Here is a 25,484-nt window from a genome sequence, read left to right as displayed (position 1 = left end):
TTCTCCAATTTCAAACATTTCAAAATTGAAGTTATGACGACGAAGCAAAACAGACTGACAGACAAAATAAAACCCGACGCGGGTTTGAGGAGAATCCCCTCATCCATGTATAATCCGTGTATTGGATTGGAATCACCGGGGAAAAAAACTGGCAGAAAACCGTCAAAAACTGATAAAACGATTTACAAACAGGAAGGGAGAACTTCCAGCTTTTATAAATGGCCCCTCGGTGATACCGTGTGTCTCTCTGGGCACTCAAAGAGGACTCTGTCCAGGACCAACTGGAGGCATTCCACCTCCCACCATGCCGCTGCCCTCCATTGTGTGACATTGGCTCCTGTGCAGGTGAGAGGCGCACCTAAATCAAGAAAATTCTGTGTTTACCCGCACTTTAGGGGGTGCAGGCAGACAGGATGTCAATGGGGGGGGGGGCGGAGAGGAAAGCAGGGGGGCAATGGGTAATGCAGTCAGTGACACGGCAGCCAGCAGAGGTTATAATGATTGGACAATCCACGTATCCTGCACCCAACTCCCTGTATGACGCTGCATCTGACACCACGAATGGGGGAAGGTGGCATTTCCAAATCCCCCCCCCCCTCCTCCCCCAGGTGTCACACTGTGTCTGCCCTCACACCACATAGGGCAGAAGATGGCGTTTGCTGCTACCACTGGGTGTCAAACAGCATATGCCCTGGCATCAGTAATGGTGGAAAGTGGTATTTCTTCCCCCCCATGGGTGTCACACTGTCTCTGCCCTGTCACCAGTAATGGTGGAGTGTGTTATTTTCTGCTCCCCCCCCCCATTGGGTGTTACACTGTATCTGCCCCGGCACCACTAATGGCAGAAGGTGGCATTTCCAGCCCCCACGTGGGTGTCGCACTGCATCTGCCCTGGCACCAGTAATGGGGGAAGGTGGTATTTCCTGCCCCCACTCCATACACCCGGGTGTATCTGCCCTGGTAGCAGTAATGGCGGTATTTCCAATACCCTCTCTTGGGGATCACACTGTATCTGCCCTGGCACCAGTAATGGCGGTAGGTGGTATTTCATATACCCCCCTTGGGGATCACACTGTATCTGCCCTGGCACCGGTAATGGCGGGAGGTGGTATTTCCTGCCCCCCCCCCGGTGTATTTGCCCTGGTAGCGGTTATGGGGATGGCGTCCGGATGAAGTTACTGGATGGGTGACGCAGCGATGTCATTAATGCACAGAGCGGCTACAATGAGGAGGAAGCCTGGTAGCAATGAGTATGACGGTTAGCGACTTCTTATAACAAATTAATATTTTTCATCAACATAAAAGAGAAGCGGAAGATGGAGAAGGATGAGGAGGCGGAGCGTTAGGGGGAGGGATGGCGTTTTGTTAGGTATGGAGACACAGCGCACTCGGGAAGAAGTCACTGCATGTATGCATAGCACCCTATAGAAGACGCCAAGTCACATGACACAGGCGGCAGACATCGTTACCCCAGCCTTGCTCCATCCTCAGCGCCCTCTGCAGGTCACCGGGGGCAATCCTGCCTATCTCCATTGTGCTGAAGCCGTATATAAACTATATTCTTCTTATCCCAGAAAGGTGCAGAGCGCCCCCACACAGCTTGTGCTTGTTAACAGTCTAGAAGCTGGGGATGTCAATTGTTATTTTTGTTTTATTTCTTTTTTCTTAGAAAAAATAACTATTCATCTTATAAATTCTACCCGGTTAGGTTTCCTCGGTCCAAGCAGCCGGTTACTCCCTGCAGCTAAGAAAGCGATGGATCTACTTCTAAATGAGATCGCTGGCACCATGCACGCTGCCGATAAAGTGCTCACTATCAGATGCTATAGAAGAGAAAAAGTCAGAGGAGGCTCCTCCCCCTGCGCTAACATACTGAGCTGATGTCCGCGGACACGGGCCGGGAGGCTGGGCGGCCACTCGCTGGCGGCTTCTCCCCTTGGCTGAGCGTCCTCTTGCGTTCGCGTACGAGGGCTTTCTGGTGGCGCTTCATGCGCTGGAGCTGCTCTTCGGCGCTGATTTTACCTCTTTGGTTGTCGCCGGAGTAAAGGCGCTCAAAGGCACTTTTTGGTCTGTCCTGCCGGGAGTGAAAAGAGAAACGACCACCAATGTGACAGAGGAACAAAAGGGAACTTTCCCGGCATTTCCGAGCGTTTCATGGCGTTACCTTAGAAGTGTCGGTGCCCCTCCGCAACGTGACATACGATGTGACCGAAGACGACTGAGGGAGCCTGGAGGTGGATCCAGAGAAACCTGGAGAAGACCAAAAATCATAAGATACGGTGCAAGGCGGAGATCATACTTCATCATAAACATGACTGCCCCGCACAATGTATAATAAACATGACTGCCCAGCACAATGTATAATAAACATGACTGCCCAGCACAATGTATAATAAACATGACTGCCCAGCACAATGTATAATAAACATGACTGCCCCGCACAATGTATAATAAACATGACTGCCCAGCACAATGTATAATAAACATGACTGCCCCGCACAATGTATAATAAACATACACTGCTCAAAAAAATGAAAGGAACACTTTGAAAACACCTCAGATCTCAATGGGGAAACATATCATGCTGGATATCTATACTGGTATGGACTGAGTAATGTGTTAGGATCTATACTGGTATGGACTGGGTAATGTGTTAGGATCTATACTGGTATAGACTGGGTAATGTGTTAGGATCTATACTGGTATGGACTGGGTAATGTGTTAGGATCTTTACTGGTGTGGGTTGGGTAATATATTAAGATCTATACTGGTATGGACTGGGTAATGTGTTAGGATCTATACTGGTATGGACTGGGTAATGTGTTAGGATCTATACTGGTATGGACTGGGTAATGTGTTAGGATCTATACTGGTATGGACTGGGTAATGTGTTAGGATCTATACTGGTATGGACTGGGTAATGTGTTAGGATCTTTACTGGTGTGGACTGGGTAATATATTAAGATCTATACTGGTATGGACTGGGTAATGTGTTAGGATCTATACTGGTATGGCCTGGGTAATGTGTTAGGATCTATACTGGTGTGGACTGGGTAATGTGTAAGGAAAGAAAGGATGCCACATAGTTTGATGGAAATTACATTTTTTTTACTCTACAGAGGGCTGAATTCAAAGACACCCCGAAAATCAAAGGGAAAAAATTATGCAGCAGGCTAGTCTAGCTGGAAAAAAATGTTTTAAGCAACAGACAGCATGGATTCATGAAAGACAGAAGTTGTCAAACAAACCTGATTTATTTTGATGAGGAGGTAAGTAAAACCTTGGACAGAGGGGTGGCTGTGGATGTGGTATACTTGGACAAAGGGGGTGGCTGTGGCATACTTGGACAGAGGGGTGGCTGTGGACGTGCTATACTTGGACGGAGGGGTGGCTGTGGATATGGTATACTTGGACAGAGGGGTGGCTGTGGACGTGGTATACTTGGACAGAGGGGTGGCTGTGGACGTGGTATACTCGGACGGAGGGGTGGCTGTGGATGTGGTATACTTGGACAGAGGGGTGGCTGTGGATGTGGTATACTTGGACGGAGGGGTGGCTGTGGACATGGTATACTTGGACAGAGGGGTGGCTGTGGACATGGTATACTTGGACAGAGGGGTGGCTGTGGACGTGGTATACTTGGACAGAGGGGTGGCTGTGGATGTGGTATACTTGGACAGAGGGGTGGCTGTGGATGTGGTATACTTGGTGTGACGGAACCTCAGACCCACGCTGTACTTGTGGTCTTCCGTCAGTTTACGGCTTCCTCGCAGTCATGAACATAGATATCAAATCCCAGCTGTCGTCATACAAAACTAGCCTGAAAACTTAGCTTGCATGTGTCTGGAAACAACTGACTACTTTATTAAAAATGAAACAGAGTTTTATACACTTTAGACGTAGGTCGGTCACTACATGAATATTTGCCCAAAACATTACACAATGAATAGCTAACGAGGTACAGCTGACTCATGGCTAATCCCAATTAACATACTAATTAACTCATTACACTTAAGCCAGCCTGGAAGAACAGACTGCCGGCACCAAAGCTAAAACAAGATACAAATACACATATCATAATGTAAATACTGAGAATCCACCATAAACAATAGGTGAGCAAATCAGCATGATTTACAATGCGTGGAAGACAGGTGTTTGGGCTAATGACATGCATCTGTTACAAGTCTGACCAACTGAAGCAGTCCAAACCATCAATTTATCTGTCACATAGTTTTTTCACTGTCAGTGACGGTGTGAACCGTCACACTTGGACAGAGGGAGGGCTGTGGACGTGGTATACTTGGACAGAGGAGTGGCTGTGGACGTGGTGTACTTGGACAGAGGGGTGGCTGTGGACGTGATATACTTGGACAGAGGGGGGGGCTGTGGATGTGGTATACTTGGACAGAGGGGTGGCTGTGGATGTGGTATACTTGGACAGAGGGATGGCTGTGGATGTGGTATACTTGTACAGAGGGGTGGCTGTGGACGTGGTATACTTGGACAGAGGAGTGGCTGTAGACGTGGTATACTTGGACTGAGGGGTGGCTGTGGACGTGGTATACTTGGACAGAGGAGTGGCTTTGGATGTGATATACTTGGACAGAGGGGTGGCTGTGGATGTAGTATACTTGGACAGAGGAGTGGCTGTGGACGTGGTATACTCGGACGGAGGGGTGGCTGTGGATGTGGTATACTTGGACAGAGGGGTGGCTGTGGATGTGGTATACTTGGACAGAGGGGTGGATGTGGACGTGGTATACTTGGACAGAGGGGTGGCTGTGGACGTGGTATATTTGGACAGAGGGGTGGCGGTGGACGTGGTATACTTGGACAGAGGGGTGGCTGTGGATGTGATATACTTGGACAGAGGGGTGACTGTGGACGTGGTATACTTGGACAGAGGGGTGGCTGTGGACGTGGTATACTTGGACAGAGGGGGGGCTGTGGACGTGGTATACTTGGATTTTGCGGAAGCCTGTGACACAGTTCCCCACACACTGCTAATGTGAAAGGTAAAGTCTACTGGCTTGGAAAGATCAGTTTGTAAATGGATAGAAAATTGGCTAAAAGATAGAATTCAGAGAGTAGTGGTTAATGATTCTTACTCTGAATGGTGTAAGGTTATCAGTGGGGTACCCCAAGGTTCAGTGTTGGGACCCTTACTTTTTAATATGTTTATAAATTATATCGGGTCTGGGATTAAAAGTACAATTTCAGTCTTTGCAGATGACACCAAGCTTTGCAGTGGAATAACTTCCTTACAGGATGTCTCCAATTTACAATCTGACCTCAATGCACTGTTTCATTGGGCAACTATGTGGCAAATGAGGTTTAATGTTGATAAATGTAAAGTTATGCACTTGGGGGGTAAGAATATGCATGCATCATACATACTAGGGGGAGTACAACCAGTGGCGGAGCCAGAGGGCTAGCTGGGGTGGCAATTGCCACCCCAGACAAAATCCTTGCCACCCCTGTTGCCACCCTGCTCAGGGCAGGGGAGGTTTGACCGGGAACTCGGGGCTACATATCAGCACTTTAACATTAAAGGCAGCACACTAGCACAGCAAGTGATAAATGGTCGATTCGGCGGGGGAGGGGGCCAGCTGCAATGTGATTGCAGCTGTCAAATTTAGGCATTGATGTCGGGTGTGGGCGGGGCCGTATGCGGGGGGCCGGGGCTCCGCCCCCTTGCTCCGTGGAGAAACAGAAGCTGGCTGGGAAGGAAGCTGGCAGGGGGCGGGACCAATTGTAGCTGCTGTATGGGCACACAGAGCTTCCCATCCTCCCCCAGCATTCAGAGCCAGGAGGATTTTCATTTCATCCTCCGCGCCTGAAATTGGCTCCACCCACCTCCCTGCCACCATCAGAGAAAGAAACTGACTGAAGCTGGATGGGGCAGGAAGGATTCAGCCACGGGATGGAAGGATGGATGGTGTCAGCGCCGGTTCCTGGACTTGGTAAGTGTTGCTGGCTCTGCCCCCCCCCCCCTCTCTCACTACTACCCCCCCACTACCACCCCCTCTCTCTCACTACTACCCCCCCTCACTACTACCACCCCCTCCCCCCTCTCTCACTACTACCCCCCTCCCTCACCACTTCCCCCCTCCCCCTCTCTCACTACTACCCCCTTCCCCCTCTCTCACCACTACATTACATAGCATAGCTGAGTGCGGTGAGCTGAGCAGGAGCGGCGCCGTGATTCGCTGCACAGCTAACCAATCACGCGTGCCTGCACACCTGATTGGTTCGCTGTGCCGCTAGAATCACGGCGCCGCTGCTGCTCACTGCGCTCAGTCACAGACAGTCACAGAGAACTAGCTACACAGGCGCCCTCTCGTTCACTTCTTCTACCTGTAACCTTAGGTAAGTCTCTCTCTGGTCTCTGCATGATTGAAGGGGACACAGCACGCTGGTCACTACATTGATGGGTTGGCAATCATGCTGGTCACTACATTGATAGGTTGGCAATCATGCTGGTCACTACATTGATGGGTTGGCAATCACGCTGGTCACTACATTGATGGGTTGGCAATCATGCTGGTCACTACATTGATATGTTGGCAATCATGCTGGTCACTACATTGATGGGTTGGCAATCACGCTGGTCACTACATTGATAGGTTGGCAATCACGCTGGTCACTACATTGATAGGTTGGCAATCATGCTGGTCACTACATTGATGGGTTGGCAATCACGCTGGTCACTACATTGATATGTTGGCAATCACGCTGGTCACTACATTGATAGGTTGGCAATCATGCTGGTCACTACATTGATGGGTTGGCAATCACGCTGGTCACTACATTGATGGGTTGGCAATCATGCTGGTCACTACATTGATATGTTGGCAATCATGCTGGTCACTACATTGATGGGTTGGCAATCACGCTGGTCACTACATTGATAGGTTGGCAATCACGCTGGTCACTACATTGATAGGTTGGCAATCATGCTGGTCACTACATTGATGGGTTGGCAATCACGCTGGTCACTACATTGATATGTTGGCAATCACGCTGGTCACTACATTGATGGGTTGGCAATCACGCTGGTCACTACATTGATATGTTGGCAATCATGCTGGTCACTACATTGATAGGTTGGCAATCATGCTGGTCACTACATTGATAGGTTGGCAATCACGCTGGTCACTACATTGATAGGTTGGCAATCATGCTGGTCACTACATTGATAGGTTGGCAATCACGCTGGTCACTACATTGATGGGTTGGAAATCATGCTGGTCACTACATTGATAGGTTGGCAATCATGCTGGTCACTACATTGATAGATTGGCAATCACGCTGGTCACTACATTGATAGGTTGGCAATCACGCTGGTCACTACATTGATATGTTGGAAATCATGCTGGTCACTACATTGATGGGTTGGCAATCACGCTGGTCACTACATTGATGGGTTGGCAATCATGCTGGTCACTACATTGATATGTTGGCAATCACGCTGGTCACTACATTGATGGGTTGGCAATCATGCTGGTCACTACATTGATAGGTTGGCAATCATGCTGGTCACTACATTGATAGGTTGGCAATCACGCTGGTCACTACATTGATATGTTGGAAATCATGCTGGTCACTACATTGATATGTTGGCAATCATGCTGGTCACTACATTGATGGGTTGGCAATCATGCTGGTCACTACATTGATAGGTTGGCAATCACGCTGGTCACTACATTGATATGTTGGCAATCATGCTGGTCACTACATTGATAGGTTGGCAATCATGCTGGTCACTACATTGATAGGTTGGAAATCATGCTGGTCACTACATTGATAGGTTGGCAATCACGCTGGTCACTACATTGATGGGTTGGCAATCATGCTGGTCACTACATTGATGGGTTGGCAATCATGCTGGTCACTACATTGATGGGTTGGCAATCATGCTGGTCACTACATTGATAGATTGGCAATCACGCTGGTCACTACATTGATAGGTTGGCAATCACGCTGGTCACTACATTGATAGGTTGGCAATCACGCTGGTCACTACATTGATAGGTTGGCAATCACGCTGGTCACTACATTGATAGGTTGGCAATCATGCTGGTCACTACATTGATGGGTTGGCAATCATGCTGGTCACTACATTGATAGGTTGGCAATCACGCTGGTCACTACATTGATATGTTGGAAATCATGCTGGTCACTACATTGATATGTTGGCAATCATGCTGGTCACTACATTGATGGGTTGGCAATCATGCTGGTCACTACATTGATAGGTTGGCAATCACGCTGGTCACTACATTGATATGTTGGCAATCATGCTGGTCACTACATTGATAGGTTGGCAATCATGCTGGTCACTACATTGATAGGTTGGAAATCATGCTGGTCACTACATTGATAGGTTGGCAATCACGCTGGTCACTACATTGATGGGTTGGCAATCATGCTGGTCACTACATTGATGGGTTGGCAATCATGCTGGTCACTACATTGATGGGTTGGCAATCATGCTGGTCACTACATTGATAGATTGGCAATCATGCTGGTCACTACATTGATAGGTTGGCAATCACGCTGGTCACTACATTGATAGGTTGGCAATCACGCTGGTCACTACATTGATAGGTTGGCAATCACGCTGGTCACTACATTGATAGGTTGGCAATCATGCTGGTCACTACATTGATGGGTTGGCAATCATGCTGGTCACTACATTGATAGGTTGGCAATCATGCTGGTCACTACATTGATAGGTTGGCAATCATGCTGGTCACTACATTGATGGGTTGGCAATCACGCTGGTCACTACATTGATAGGTTGGCAATCACGCTGGTCACTACATTGATAGGTTGGCAATCACGCTGGTCACTACATTGATAGGTTGGCAATCATGCTGGTCACTACATTGATGGGTTGGCAATCATGCTGGTCACTACATTGATAGGTTGGCATTTATGCTGGTCACTACATTGATAGGTTGGCAATCACGCTGGTCACTACATTGATAGGTTGGCAATCATGCTGGTCACTACATTGATGGGTTGGTATGCTGGTGGTCACTACATTGATGGGTTGGTACGCTGGTAATCACTACATTGATGGGTTGGTACGCTGGTGGTCACTACATTGATGGGTTGGTACGCTGGTGGTCACTACATTGATGGGTTGGCAATCATGCTGGTCACTACATTGATGGGTTGGCAATCATGCTGGTCACTACATTGATGGGTTGGCAATCACGCTGGTCACTACATTGATGGGTTGGCAATCACGCTGGTCACTACATTGATGGGTTGGCAATCACGCTGGTCACTACATTGATAGGTTGGCAATCACGCTGGTCACTACATTGATAGGTTGGCAATCACGCTGGTCACTACATTGATGGGTTGGTACGCTGGTAATCACTACATTGATGGGTTGGTACGCTGGTAATCACTACATTGATGGGTTGGTACGCTGGTAATCACTACATTGATGGGTTGGTACGCTGGTGGTCACTACATTGATGGGTTGGTACGCTGGTGGTCACTACATTGATGGGTTGGTACGCTGGTAATCACTACATTGATGGGTTGGTACGCTGGTGGTCACTACATTGATGGGTTGGTACGCTGGTGGTCACTACATTGATGGGTTGGTACGCTGGTCACTACATTGATGGGTTGGTACGCTGGTTACTACATTGTCAATTGATGGGGGGGCATGCTGGTCACTACATTGATGGGGGGCAATATTGTGCAGCCCTACTCATAGGCATGCGCACGGGGTGTGCCGGGTGTGCCTAGGCACACCCTAATCACCCTCATGCAGTGCTTCTGCCATGGCTGCCGCCGCTGTGTCTGCTGCTCAGCTCCCGAACCCAATCCTGTCGGTGCGGAGACTGATAGGGACTGTCTGGGGGAGGACCCTGGCCTGCTGTAAGGGGGGATCTATATAGGGGTCCTCACCTCACCCTGGCCTGCTGTAAAGGAGGATCTATGGGGGACTTGCCCTAGCCTGCCCTAAAGGGAGATATATGGGGATCCTGCTCTAAAGGGGATCTATGCAATAGATCCCCCTTTAGAGCAGGGTCCCCATAGATCCCCTTTAGAGCAGAGCCCTGTGATCAGTGTGCGGCCTTAAAAGAATAATGTTTACTTTGATAATTGTTTATTTAATTAAAAATGTTTTAATACCGCTTAGGAAGTTTGTTTACATTTAGTTATAAAAGTGTGTGTATATGTATGTGTGTGTGTATGTATGTATGTATGTATGTATGTATGTATGTATGTATGTGTATATATATATATATATATATATATATATATATATACACACGCATGTATATTGACCCCCCAAAATAATACCTTGCCACCCCTTTGCCACCCCTGTTTTAAAAGTCTAGCTCCGCCACTGAGTACAACTGGGGGAATCCATAGCGGAGAAGGATCTGGGGGAATCCATAGCGGAGAAGGATATGGGGGAATCCATAGTGGAGAAGGATTTGGGGGAATCCATAGCAGAGAAGGATCTGGGGGAATCCATAGCAGAGAAGGATCTGGGGGAATCCATAGTGGAGAAGGATTTGGGGGAATCCATAGCGGAGAAGGATCTGGGGGAATCCATAGCGGAGAAGGATCTGGGGGAATCCATAGCGGAGAAGGATCTGGGGGAATCCATAGCGGAGAAGAATCTGGGGGAATCCATAGTGGAGAAGGATCTGGGGGAATCCATAGCGAAGAAGGATCTGGGGGAATCCATAGTGGAGAAAGATCTGGGGGAATCCATAGCGGAGAAGGATTTGGGGGAATCCATAGCGGAGAAAGATCTGGGGGAATCCATAGTGGAGAAGGATTTGGGGGAATCCATAGCGGAGAAAGATCTGGGGGAATCCATAGCGGAGAAGGATTTGGGGGAATCCATAGCGGAGAAGGATCTGGGGGAATCCATAGTGGAGAAGGATCTGGGGGAATCCATAGCGGAGAAGGATCTGGGTGTTCTGGTAGATCCTAAGCTTAGTAATAGCATGCAATGCCAAGCTGCAGTTTCCTTTTTGTATAACAGAGGCATGGACTCCAGAGAGAGAGATATCATCTGTACAAATCATTAGTAAAACCTCATCTAGAATATGCAGTTCAGTTTTGGACTCCAGTTCCCAAAAAGGATATCGGGGAACTGGAGAAAGTGCAGAGAAGGGCAACCAAACTGATAAGAGGCATGGAGGAGCTCAGCTATGAGGAGAGATTGGAACTGACTAAATACATAAGGGGGAATATGATCTCCATGTATAAATACTGTGACAGGAAGTCAGGTAAATCTGTGGATGTTGTCACAGACAGGAGATACACTTCTGCTTGGTTTAGACAATTCACCGATTACTATAGGGTGTCGGCTGCAAAGGCAGCAGGAAAGGTAGCCAGGACGGCTTAAGGAAGTTGAAAGGCCTTCAGCTGTTCGGAATGAGGAAGTAAGGCCTCTATAATTTGTCCAAAGGAAGTCTAAGGATTGCTGCCTCCTGACGCTGTGTGAGTTGGGGAGAGGAGGACAGTCAGATGTGTACCTCCCGACGCTGTGTGAGCATGGGAGAAGACCTCCTAAAGTGATGTGCGCTGAGGAGGGTAAAAAGTGTGAAGACTACTCAAGGTGAGGTCTGGGATTGTTTCTATGTGGAAGAAATAAATGAACGGTTTGCTATGTGAAGAGACAAGCAAAGGAATGTGTTCTATGTGAAGAGAAAAGCAAAGGGACATGTTCAATGTGAAGAGGAAAAGGGACATGTTCAATGTGAAGAGGAAAAGGGACATGTTCAATGGACATTTGTTGTGTGAAGAAATAAATGGACTATTGAGTGTCTGCTGTAGGATCAGCAAAGTTTGCCCAACAGTAGGTTGGAGACAGACTCCGTAGGCAGGTTCCTGTATGTGAGAAGGTAGCCGCCCACAGTGGCAAGGATTTATTTTGTGTTTTATTTTGATGTTTTTGAGGCTTGCACTTGTGTGAAGTAAATTGCTAGAATAAACCAAACTGTTTTTTGCAACCACTTCTCGGCTATCTCCCTGTGTAAACGCACCCCCCCCCCCAAGGGGTCATCCACGCCCGCCACCAAGCGAATCTCCCACATATGGTGGAGGTATGCATTGGGCAGAAGCAGAGATCCCTGCAAAGAAGTGCATATGTTCTATTAACTTTGTCTGGTGCATGAGATTGCACAATCTGTGTGTGCAGGAGAGAAGATCCTGAAAGAGAGAAAAAAAAACTACTTGTTTTAAAGAGACAGTGGTCTCAAAATTTTTGATGAACTTTGTCTGGTGCATGAGACTGCACAAACTGTGTGTGCAGGAAAGGAGATCCTGCAAGAGAGAGAAAAGCTACTTGCTTTTTTTTTTTTTTTTTTCAGGGGAAAGCGCAAACACAGTCCCCCACTACCACAAATTATGCAGTCGAGTTTCCCACATTTGGGGAAATCGCAGGGGTCAGCACAGCCGGAGTGCAATGGCTGAGCCTCGCCCTGGGAGAACCACCTTCATGATCATGGTATCTCTCCTGCCAGGTAAGTATTAGCTACTTGCTTTAAAGAGACAGTGGTCTCAAAATGTTTTGCTGGACTGTGAAAAATGTATTGTGGAGTTATTGAAGATGGGGCGATCAAAGCGCCTGAAAGATGCAAAGCTAGCTGAAATGAGAGACAGGATTCTATGGATGGAGGGGATGCTACCGCCTGAACGAGCCCCATCCATGCCTGAACAGAGTCTGCTAAAGAGAAAGGTTGTTGTCCCTAGCAACACTGAGGCAAATGCGGATTTTCAACGGAGCTTTGCAGCTCAACAAAAGGCTCACCAAGAGAGCATGGCAGGCTTGAAACAGTGACGCCAGCAGCCAATGGAAGCCATCGGTTTGGAGGAAACCGAGTATGTGTGCAGGGCTGAGCTGGATGCCTTGCAATGGAAAATGGAAGAAAAGGAACACGCCCTGGAGTTGCTTAGGATGGAGCATAGAAACTTGCAGGCTCAGGTGTTACAGTGGGAAGAATCCACTGCTCTTCTTTTTTCCGAGTTACAAAAACGTAGAGAGATTATAATGGAGAAAGATACCATCCTCATGGAAAAGGAAATTGAAGTTCAGACTTTGCAGAAGCAAAGTATGAGTGATATGTCAGAGTTGCGTAATCAGCTGAAAAAAGTCTTCAGTCTTTGGAAGCTACAAAAATAGACCTGCAGGGGGTGCAGGAACAGAATGTCGCTCTGAAAACGACATTGTCTCTCAGCTACAAGGAGAAAAATGAGAGAGAGGCTAAATTACTGAGTACTGTGTATCAGCTCACCACTTTGAGCAATGTGGTAGATGAATTACGTACGGAATGTGAAAGTTGGAAAGAGGAAGCCCAACGTGTCCAGCAGCAGTTAAAGGAGAAAGAAGCCTGTGTGGCAGAATTACAGTCTCATTCCCAGAAACTAGCCAATGAGGTGAAGGCTCTTATGCAGGGAAAAGGAGATTCTGAACACAAGAGAAAAAAAGTAGAGGCACAGCTTCTGGAATTGCAAGGCAAAGTGTCAGAAGGTGACCGTTTGTTTGCTAAGCTGTCAGAGAAGGCAAACCGACTGCAGGTTGAGTTGGACAGTGTCACAAATCAGCTTTCTCAAGCAGACCGCAAATCTAGAGAAATTGCCAAAGATTTCTCTATCTTGGAATCGCAGCTGCAAGACACTCAGGAGCTCTTACAGGAAGAGAGGTGTTAAAGGCTGAGTTTTAGCACAAAGCTCAAACAAATGGAAGTTGAGAAAAATGGCTTCCTGGAACAATTAAAAGAGGAGGAGGAAGCAAAGAAAAACCTATCAGAGCAAGTCGCAACATTGCAAGCTCAGATAGCGGATATGAAAAAACGCATGGAAGAAAGCCAAATACAAAACTAGTAACAAACAGTCAGAAAAGATGAGAAGGGAAAAAGTCAATGGCCTTCACCTGTAAATCCATTCCTGTTTTGGAGGTCATCTCTCTGTGTTGCCCATCTAGTGCCCCAGTTGTTAATTTCATTAACAGCAATGCAGCTGAAACTGATTAACAACCCCCTCTGCTACTTAACTGAAAAAAAAAATGTTTTTGTTTAATTAAAAAATTAAAGTTACTCCCAAGCTCATAAAATCCCCATCCCCCCCCCCCCCCCCCACAAAAATTGAGGGTCCTCACAAGTATGAACATAAATGCACGCCTACGACTGACAATTTAGGTTGTGAAACACATGTTACATATTGCCATGCATGCCAGAATGAGAGCGATAATTCTAGCACCAGACCTCATTCATAACACTAAACTGATGGTCTATAGGGGGCTTCTGAAGTGTCGCCTATAGAAAATATCGGGTACTGAAGTTTGTTTCCATTTAGCGGGCGCCTGAAAATTTAAGGTTTGACATGTCGGGTATCTATTTACTGGAACAACTTCGTCTTTTATTTTTATTACCTGAAAATTTGGTAATTTATTGCGTTTTTTTCACTGAAATTTTGTGTTTCCTAGACCTTTGAGCATCCTACACACTATGAGATTGCCTTGCAGGAGAAAACTTTCTTTTTTTTTTTTTCTTCACAAGACTTTATAAATTCACATTCAGGAACATGTTACGTTTCAACTGAGTCAAGCCATGAACCTGTCAGTAACACACTTTATATCAGGGATCCTCAAACTGCGGCCCTCCAGCGGTTGCAGAACTACATGTCCCATTAGGCATTGTACAACTAAAACTCTGACATTCACAATCACGACTAGGCATGATGGGAATTGTAGTCCCTGAACAACTGGAGGGCCATAGTTTGAAGACCTCTGCTTTAGAACATTTAAAAGGTCTCTACACCTTTAGATGTCATTTAGCCCCCCCCCCCCCTCCCCCTCCAGCTGGGAAAAGCGCTTGGAGGTGACCAGGCATGCTGAGATTTGTAGTTTCCCTCCCTGTATGGCGAAGGTCAACATTCCTTCTCTTACCTCTAGTAGGCAACGTTTGGTAGCCAGAATCTGAGCCCAGGAAGCCAGACGGCGGGGAGGCGGAGTCACTGCTGAGATTGGCCAGTTCTGGTTCGCTGACATAAGTGCGCAGTTCTACCTGTGAGCACAGAGGAGGGGGAGAAATTCAGATAATAAAATAGATAAAAAAAAAAAAACAAGCTGCGTTATAAGGGCCCCAGGCAAAGGACGAATGGACGCTACAAGTCAAGTGGAACATATGGACAGACAACTTCCAGGGATATCCTGAAACTTTCCACCCAAAGAGGACCCAGAGTGACATCACACAATCGGCAGAATAGTCAAAGAATAGGCCGTGTGTTGGTTCAGTAGATCCCCCCCCCCGAGGGGGGACTTTGCCGTGTTTACTTAAAGTAATATAATGAAATAAATTTGTAATTTACTTTTTGCATCCCAATTTCAGGCCAATCACAATTACCCAGAATCCTTCCTTTTTTTAACTGGCTCGCTGTCTCTCGCATCTGATTTGTAAGGACTGGCACCCCCAACAGGCCTTTATTGCAGCCTTGGCAAGGAATGTATCAAAAATGTGTCAAAGAATAGTAAATATCCCCCTAGCCTTAGAGGAAATCACACTGGTAAAAAGTGCATGCAATCGATGCTTGACAGACAAACATACACAGAACATGAAACACGAAAATAATAATCGCATCGTCCCGACGCCAAGTATTGATACACAATGAATGTTACCACGGCAACCGCCATTAAGCAATTTAACAAAAAAAAAAGTACATGCAATTAAAAGTATCAACTCATACATGTACAACCCCTTGGGAGCTGGAGCTGAAAGCCTACCTAAGTCGGGTCCTAAAAAATTTCCACCACTGGAAAATTATAAGTAGCAGACCATGAGGTCTAGAGATAAGTCCATATTCTTCAAAAACCAACTGGGGGTAGAAATACAAAACAATGCTGAGTGACCTTAGAAAATATGTTCAGATTGTGAGCAGGTCAATCCCACTGGGTATTGCGTTACAAAAAAAAAAAAAAAAATCACTAATTAGGATCTTATACAGAATAAAATAGGCAGTACAAAATTTGACAGTAATGATGTCCAGGACACTGGGTGGCTTAGCAGGTTAGTATGGAGAGGCAATAGTAGGCAGGTAAGCAGCATAAAGATGGATAAGGAATAAAGGAAGAGTAGGCAGGGAAGCAGCATAAAGCGGGATAAAGAATAAAGGAGGAGTAGGCAGGGAAGCAGCATAAAGCGGGATAAGGAAGAAAGGAGGAGTAGGCAGGGAAGCAGCATAAAGCGGGATAAAGAATAAAGGAGTAGGCAGGTAAGCAGCATAAAGCGGGATAAGGAAGAAAGGAGGAGTAGGCAGGGAAGCAGCATAAAGCGGGATAAGGAAGAAAGGAGGAGTAGGCAGGGAAGCAGCATAAAGCAGGATAAGGAAGAAAGGAGGAGTAGGCAGGGAAGCAGCATAAAGAAGGATAAGGAAGAAAGGAGGAGTAGGCAGGTAAGCAGCATAAAGCGGGATAAGGAAGAAAGGAGGAGTAGACAGGTAAGCAGCATAAAGCGGGATAAGGAAGAAAGGAGACGTAGCCAGGTAAGCAGCATAAAGCAGGATAAGGAAGAAAGGAGGAGTAGACAGGTAAGCAGCATAAAGCGGGATAAGGAAGAAAGGAGGAGTAGGTAGGTAAGCAGCATAAAGCGGGATAAGGAAGAAAGGAGGAGTAGACAGGTAAGCAGCATAAAGCGGGATAAGGAAGAAAGGAGACGTAGCCAGGTAAGCAGCATAAAGTGGGATAAGGAAGAAAGGAGGAGTAGACAGGTAAGCAGCATAAAGCGGGATAAGGAAGAAAGGAGGAGTAGACAGGTAAGCAGCATAAAGCGGGATAAGGAAGAAAGGAGGAGTAGACAGGTAAGCAGCATAAAGCCGGATAAGGAAGAAAGGAGGAGTAGACAGGTAAGCAGCATAAAGAAGGATAAGGAAGAAAGGAGGAGTAGGCAGGTAAGCAGCATAAAACAGGGAGTAGACAGGGAAGCAGTATAAAGCAGGATAAATTAGAAAGGAGATGTAGGCAGGTAAGCAGCATAAAGCGGGATAAGGAATAAAGGAGGAGTAGACAGGTAAGCAGCATAAAGCGGGATAAGGAATAAAGGAGGAGTAGACAGGTAAGCAGCATAAAGCGGGATAAGGAAGAAAGGAGACGTAGCCAGGTAAGCAGCATAAAGCGGGATAAGGAATAAAGGAGGAGTAGACAGTAGCACATAGATAGAGCTTGTTAGTGTTGGAAAGCAGCTGGCAATATAGATAAAAGTGGTGGACCAGTTGTAACTACGTTCCGAGAATCAAGTAGTACAACCAGTCCTTATATCATTATGCTCTTGCTGAACACCTTCTGCTTATTAGCGGCAGCCCGCTTGCACCAGCTTAGCCAGAGTTATTAAGGGCAATGAAGTCCTTGCTTCCAAGAACTGATTCATATACTACCACAATCATTGTAAGTCCATACTTCACCGCTAGCAAAGTTCACACTCTTCTCCCTGCATGATTCCAGTCACCTTCAGAGACGCTGCTATCGTTCCGGCTCCCTGGCTCCCAACAGCGGGGTGTAGTACGGGTGGTGTCACGTGATGCAGAGGTGACCTCAATACGTTTCGCTAGAATGTAGCAAAACTTTCGGAGGCTTTCAGCTCGAGCTCCCAAGGTGTTATACACATATGAGTTAATACCTTTAATTGCATATACATTTTCTTGGTTAAATTGTTTAACGGCAGTTGTTGTGGTACCATTTGTTGTGTATCAATACTTGGCGTCAGGACGATGTGATTATGTTCTGTGTATGTTTGTCTGTCAAGCATCGATTGCATGCACTTTTTACCAGTGTGATTTCCTCTAAGGCTAGGGGGATTTATACTCACTAATTGTTGGTATTCTTTGACACATTTTTGATACATTCCTTATATTTAATAAAGCAGTCATAGTATACTTACTGTTAGGTCTAGATATATTTGGGCACAGGCATAATTTTAGTTTTTTACCAAAACATATTCAAGCTATAGTTCTATAATGGATATGGACTGAAAGTGCGCTCTCTCAGTTTTAATTTGAGAGTTTGTACATCCAAATCGGAGGAAGGGTTTAGGAATTACAACTCTTAAAGCAGAGTTCCACCCAAAAGTGACTCCTGACCCCCTGACATGCCACATTTTTTTTTTGGGGGGGTTCCTAGTTTTGACAGGTACCCGTCCAACTTCTGCTCGGGCTGCCTAGGCAGCTCAAGCAGAAGTTCTCCCCTCCCCCTCCCTGCAATCTTCTGGGACACGTCACAGGTCCCAGAAGATTGCCGGCCATTCAGGACACGCAGCACGACTCGCGCATGTGCAGTGCACACCCGGCTGTGAAGCCGCAAGCGGTCACAGCTGGGTGCCTACACTAGTCATGCCGACGTGTGGGAAAGGAGAGGAAAAGAACCGAGGCTTTGGAAGGTCGCCTCGTTGGACCGCGGGACAGGCGAGTGTTTATTAAAAGTCAGAAGATACACTTTTTGTAGCCGATTACAGTGGAACCTTGGTTTACGAGTATAATTGGTTCCAGCAGCTTGCTTGTAATCCAAAACACTCCTATATCAAAGCAAGTTTTCCCATAGGAAAGCATTGAAACTCAGATGATTCGTTCCACAAGCATTTAATGTTATAAATAAAAAGATATGCTGTATTATATATAAAGTACATAACTGTACAGTATAAGTATGCCATATCCTCTGTTAGATAACATTATGTGCCCCTGTGTCTGTATTGTATATAACAGCCGATTTATAGTGTATTAGAGCGTGTCTGGCTCTGTGTGACTCATCAGCCCTGCTCTGTTGCTCTCCTCCCCCTCCTCCTCAGATGACGTCAGGAGGAGTGATCGGCCCCTCCCGCCGGGGAGAACAGACAGGACGGAGAGCAGAGAGTGACAGAGGGACAGGAATCGTACAAATTAAGTGCAGGGAAACACTCTAAAACAGTATATAGGCATCTTTATATACAGTAGAAGCACTGGGACACATAATGTTATGTGACAGAGGGGCATTAACAGAGGGGATGGCATGCTTTTAGTGGATAAAACTGCTCGTATATCAAGACAGTGCTCGTAAACCAGGACAGATTTTTAAAAAAAAATGTTGCTCGTCTTTCAAAATGCTCGTAAACAAAGGCACTCGTAAACCAAGGTTCCACTGTACTTTTAATGAACACAGAAACAGCTGGAACTCCGCTTTAAGAATAGCCATCCCCTCTTATTTAAGGGACCAAATGTAATTGGACAATTGAATGAAAAGTTGTTTCATGGCCAGATGTAGGCTACACCTTCGTTATTTCTTCATCAATTCAGCAGGTAAAAGGTCTGGAGTTGATTCTAAAGGCCCGTACACACGATACGAAAATCGGAAGTAAAATTTCGTCCGACGAACGATATGCCGATTTTCGGATTGTTAGTACAGTGCTTTCGACAGCCGATTACGAATTTTCGGACGACAAAATCTGGATGTGCAGGCTATAAAATTTTTATCGTACGTCAACACAACGTCCAATTTTTGTTTAATTAGTACAGTTTTCGTTCGAAAAAAATCATAAGAGCAAGACTAGGCATACTCAGAAACAAAAGAACACATATAAAACAATCCAACACATGACATCACTTCTGAAGTTGAATTCTGTCGTACGGGAATTTTCGTATGAAAGTAACCTCTTCACTTTCCATATGAGACAAATTCGGACGCAAGATCGTTCGATAATCTGATCGTGTGTACGAGACTCAAGTGTGGTATTTGCATTTGGAATCTATTGCTGTAAACCTCCATCATGGGTTCAAAGGAGTTGTCCATGCAAGTGAAACAGGCCATTGTAAGGCTTTAAAATTGAAACCCATCAGAGAGATCACAGCAACATTAGAAGTGGCCAAATCAACATTTTGGTACATTGTGAGGAAAGAAGAACGCACTGGTGAGCTCAGCCACATAAAAAGGCCTGGACCATCCACAGAAGAACAGTGGTGGATGATCGCAGGATCCTCTCTATGGTAAAGAAAAACCCATTGACAACATCCATACAAGTGAAGGACGCTCTCCAGGAGGTGGACGTATCATTGTCAAAGTCTACAATCAAGAGAAGACTTCACGAGAGCAAATACAGAGGGTTCACCACAAGGTGCAAACCATTCATAAGCCTGAAGAATAGAAAAGCCAGATTCGATTTTGCCAAAAAAACATCTAAAAAAAGCCAGACCAGTTCCGGAAAAGCATTCTTTGGACGGATGAAACTAAGATAAATCTGTACCAGAATGACGGGAAGAAAAAAGTGTGGAGAAAGCTTGGAACAGCGCATGATCCAAAGCACACAACGTCATCTGTAACACATGGTGGGTGCAGTGTGTTGGCATGGACCTGCATGGCTTCCAGTGGCACTGGATCCTTGGTGGTCATTGATGATGTGACAGAAGACAGAAGCAGCCGGATGAATTCTGCAGTGCTTAGAGATATACGGTCAGCCCAGATTCAGCCAAATGCAGCAAAGTCGATTGGACGGCGCTTCACAGTACAGATGGACAATGATCCAAAACACACTGCAAAAGCAACCCAGGAGCTTCCGAAGGAAAAGAAGTGGAATATTCTGCAATGGTCGAGTCAATCACCTGATCTCATCGCAACTTAGAATTCATTTCACTTGCTGAAGGCAAAACTAAAGGCAGAAAGTCCCACAGACAAAGAACAACTGAAGACAGCTGCCGGTAGAGCCTGGCAAAGCATCAGAAAGGAGAAGACCCAGTCTTTGGTAATGCCCATGGGTTCCAGACTTCAGGCAGTCATTGCCAGTAAAGGATTCTCAACAAAATATTAAAAATGAACATTTTATTTATGATCATATTCATTTGTCTAATTACATTTGAGCCCCTGAAAATGGGGGGATTGTGTAAAAAAATGGTTGCAGTTCCTAAATTTTGTATTTGATATTTATGTTCAACCCCTTGAATGAAAGCTGAAAGTCTGCACTTCAAATTCATTTGGATTGTTTCATTTTAATTTTATTCCGGTGGCATCCAGAGCCAAAAGTATGAAAATTGTGCCTGTGTCCAAATAAACATGGACCTAACTGTATACACAGTATATCCAGAGAGGGATGATGAAGATGCATGATAATGAACCTGCACAGAGAGCTCACATCTAGAGGAATGCAGAGGCTGTAATTCAGGTTGAAAAGTCTTATCTCAGCACATGTGACTGGGGGAGGGGGAGTAATACATACAATCGCTGCAGGGGGTTGTGAACATGGCAGGTCACCTTTACCCTTCTATGGTGATGTGTTCATAGCCAAAATTATGTGGGAACATCCCCCCCGGGGGTTGGGGGGGGTGCACTGTGGTGGGAACACTTACCCTGTAGTCTCCGTTGACACCCTGTCCCAGCTCCCGATCCCTCTTCCTCTCATCGGACTGCCTCTTTAACCCCCGCACTGACGTATGTCTGATGACAGATGATTCCCGCGGGGGCGGGGGTAGTGCTGGTGGGGGTGGGATATTCGGGGGAAGGTCATCTGGACTGTACATGTCCGGTAGGGGAGGTCGTGGCGGAACGCCATCCTCCTGGAAATATGAGATACACTTAAAGGGCAACTCCGTCCTCAAAGAGTAACATTTTATCAGAAAAAATACAAATAACAAAAATCAATAAACACTGTAAAGAAGAATTATTAATGGGTGGGGACCCTGCGCAAAGGTCTGTGAATCCTTTTGGGTAAGTAATTATTTAATCAGACCGCTGCTGCTGTGTTGATGGTTAAATAACCCAATCTAGTAGTGTGGGGTGATTGCAGCGCTGCCCTAATAAAGTGCATTCAAATAATGAGCTAAACATTCATCTATGGTGATAGAAAATAACTTTTGGTAAAGTGCTAAAAATAAAGTGCTAACGATGTTAAAAAGTGCTGAGTGCAGAATTAAATCAAATAGTCCATAAACATGAAAAAAGTCCTTAAATTTTAGGTGAATGGTATTTACTACCTTAATCAAATAATTGGAGAATGTCGGTGATTAACCTCCCTATATGTGCCTCACCCCTTGGTACATACAAAGTATAGACTGCCCCTTGGTTGGGACTTTATAGGCACTAAATTGGATGTAGCCCCTCCTAGTCAGGTGCTGGGTAAGAGAGTGTGGTTTTTGTCTCTCTCTGCTTACCAGAAGAGCAGCAGGTAAAACATTTCTGCACTCCGCTTATCAGGGAGCAGGATTGGTAGTTAGGCCTACTCAGTGTGCCCAGTGTGTGATTCATCTGGTCTCAGGGAGTGTCCCCAGCTGATCCAATGGGGAGGTACGTTGGATGCTGGAGGAAACCTGACCAATGGTACACAGGCTTTTGGTACTGTCCCAAAAGTGAAAAATATTATTTTCTTTTTCAAAATTGTCACTATTTTTTTGTTTATAGCGCATAATCAAAAACCCGCAGAGGTGATCAAATACCACCAAAAGAAAGCCCTGTTTGTGGGGAAAAAAAAAGGACGTCAACTTTTATTTGGGTACAGCGTCGCACGACCGTGCAATTGTCCGTTAAAATAACGCAGTGCCGAATCGCAAAATAGGGCCTGGTCATTAAGGAGGCAAATCCTTCCGGTCCAGAACTGGTTAAGGATTGTAGAAAGATAATTAATCACATCAAAGATATAACACAGGACCCACATTACATACAGGCAGGTATAGATGTTGAGTCACTTTATACGAACATTAAAAAGAAGGATGCTTTACCAGCAGTAGAATGAAACAAAATTAAAACACAAATAGATTTCATGTTGCAACTTCTTGACTAAGCGATGAGTGGGAACTATTTTCGGTATACTAAAAACTTCTATAAGCAAAAAAGGGAGCAGCCATGGGCACCAAATATGCACACACAGTAGGTAACGTTTTTATGAGCAGGTGGGAAGCTGAGGACATTTCTAAGTATCCTAGAAAGGAATTGATAACCTAGAAAAGGTATATTGATGATGTGGTTTCGGAATCGAGCTTAAAGGAGTTTTTAAAAGAGGTCAATGTTAATTACAATATCTCCTTCACAGCCAACTTGAATGATACCAAAGTGCAATATTTAGATCTGGAAATATACAAACATCAAGGAAAATTATATACAAGGACATTGTTTAAAGATACAGATAGAAATAACTTTATACCTACTAAAAGTAGACATCACCCTAAGTGCATAGGAGCAATACTGAAGGGACAATTAATGTAGATTCAAAGGAACTGTGATTTAGAGGAAGATTTTGAGGAGCAATCCAATAAATTTATTGATAAAGTTAGGGAAAAAGGTTATAAAGCACAACAATTACAGAAAACAAAAGAACAGGTGAAGAACATGAATAGAGAGGATTTATTGAAAGCAAAAAGAAAAAAAGAATTTTGAACTGAAAATAATAGACAATCTAAGTCCATTAAAAAAATCTTTAGAAAACATTGGCACATTTTGTGAAGGGATCATATTTAAAAAAGACCACCCACACTTAGGGATGAAGTAGTAAAGAGTATAGTAGACCCCTTTCTAGAACATTTATATTTGGACCAGGTGGGCTTCTGCAGATGTGGAAGATGTATCACCTGTAGAACATGTCCAACAGTTAAAAGAAAAATGACACATTTTAAATCCAATACCACAGGAGAAACGTTTGAGATTAACCGGTTCACCACGTGTAGCAGTACACATGTCACGACTCACTGTTGGACTTCCAGTACGAAATAGAAATACATTTTTCCTATTACAGGTCAAGAATTGTGAACTTTGAGCCCTTAAATGACCTTGTCACTGATTCAGTCAAAATACCCTCAGTTTCAAGCACACACTGCGTCCATTGTTGAATTTGGTTATTTACATGTCCTTGAGATGAGAAGCTAGGTCGTCTGCCCCCAAAAGGAAATTGTGTTTAGATAAACTTTGAATATAATGCTCTGGCAATTAAATTTCTCTCCACAATGGCAGAATTCAACCAGTTTCAGGATCATGCCTGTGTTCATCTATTCCCTAGCAAATAAACTATTGTTTCTACCCTGAGAAGTCAAACAAACGGAAAACAGCCTGGACAAAGACAAGAACCTGTAATTCATTTACCTTCACCAGAGACGGGGGTAGAGATTGTGTCACACAGACAATTGTCCATTGGAAGCTACATGGTGTCAAATAAACATTGTTCACTTAGACTGATGAGAACTGCGTCTTCAAATGAATTTAATATAATCATAAGCTTATACAACATCCTTGTCCCATCATATACCAAAGGGGGGTGTGAAACTTATGATTTTATGACAATCTTCTATTGAGAAGTACATTATATCTATTATATAGTAGTGTATAATGGTCAGAATTTCTCCCATATTTTATAACCCAGTCCCAAATCATGATTGTATTGTTGTTAACATAATAATCCCTTAATGGATAATATTCTGATTGGAAATAACCCATGTGTAGAAAAGTTTACATATACAAGTTGTTGTGTAGCAATATATATATAACTGTCTATGTATCTATGTAATTTTTACTGCTACTAAATGTAAAGTATCTGGGCAAATCAGTCATTTCCAATCAATATATATATCGTATTAATAATATATTCTTAATTAAATGGTGTTACCAGACTCAATCCTTACCTAGATACATGATGGAGATATTAGATGGACAGGTATATTAGATGAGAATATGGATAGATTTTTGTTGTTTTTATGATTATTCTTAAAATAAGAAATCATATAGTTTTAAATATCCAATATACTGGTTAACCACTAGAGGTGTCGCCCAATGACGTCATTAGTTAATGGATAAGTTATCCCAACCAATGGGGATGAAGTTCCTCCTTCTGGGTTTGACTTATGGTAATTTTACAGCCCTTTTGTTCAACACAATATAAAAAGGAACCCCAGATGTAATAGGACACATTACGACAACATTCATTACACTTACAACACACACGCTACTCACATCCATACATATACTCATCTATACATACTCCATCTTGCTCCATTATCTGCAACTTTGAAGGACGCCAGATGAAACTCCTCCCTAACCGGCCACCATTTTGGGAAGGCAGCCATCTTAAGGACTCTGGTAACGACCATTTTAAGATAGCAGCCATTTTAAATGTGGTAAATATACCTTGCTAATTATCTGATTATTATTTACTATCGTCTATTTCCTTCCTTATATGTTTTATATTTCATATTTAAGGGTAACGAGATTACAGTCCCAGCCGTATGAACCATAGTAGATTTTTCTCTAAAAGCTGTTTTTTTTTTTATACGTTTTTATTAGTATCAAGTTTAGCGCAATATTAGCGATTTAGTCTCCCGTTTTGCATAGTCTATTCTCACTCCAACTGCAGTGGAGCGACTGTTGGCTGCGCAATTCGCAGACAATTGTGGTCTGATTATATAGAATACTTATCTATGGTTTATACTATACCTGGGGAAACGTAATCTTGCTTTATTTTTACTTTCATCATTGAGCTAAAATCACATTGCATTTATCGTTTTAA

General features: G+C 44.7%; 1 protein-coding gene across 6 annotated transcripts in view; it reads right to left on the bottom strand.

The window, feature by feature from the left end:
* Positions 1–25,484, bottom strand: part of PLEKHA7 (pleckstrin homology domain containing A7) — a 72,913-nt gene that overhangs the window by 14,818 nt on the left and 32,611 nt on the right. For 5 of the 6 annotated variants that reach the window (XM_082269863.1, XM_082269864.1, XM_082269862.1 and 2 more), the window contains 4 exons: positions 21,349–21,555; positions 14,942–15,059; positions 2,165–2,250; positions 1,874–2,074 (listed from right to left, as the gene is read on the bottom strand). In XM_082269863.1, coding sequence (XP_082125989.1) covers positions 1,874–2,074; positions 2,165–2,250; positions 14,942–15,059; positions 21,349–21,555 — 612 coding nt within the window. Of the gene's footprint in view, positions 1–1,873; positions 2,075–2,164; positions 2,251–14,927; positions 15,060–21,348; positions 21,556–25,484 lie in introns of all 6 variants that reach the window. The other variant, XM_082269861.1, reaches the window with a different exon arrangement.

The sequence above is a fragment of the Pelophylax lessonae genome, assembly GCF_965119305.1.
Source record: "Pelophylax lessonae genome assembly, chromosome: 10".
Classification (NCBI taxonomy): domain Eukaryota; kingdom Metazoa; phylum Chordata; class Amphibia; order Anura; family Ranidae; genus Pelophylax; species Pelophylax lessonae.
Note: the sequence above shows the minus strand (reverse complement) of the source record. Positions and strands in the feature narration are given on the sequence as shown.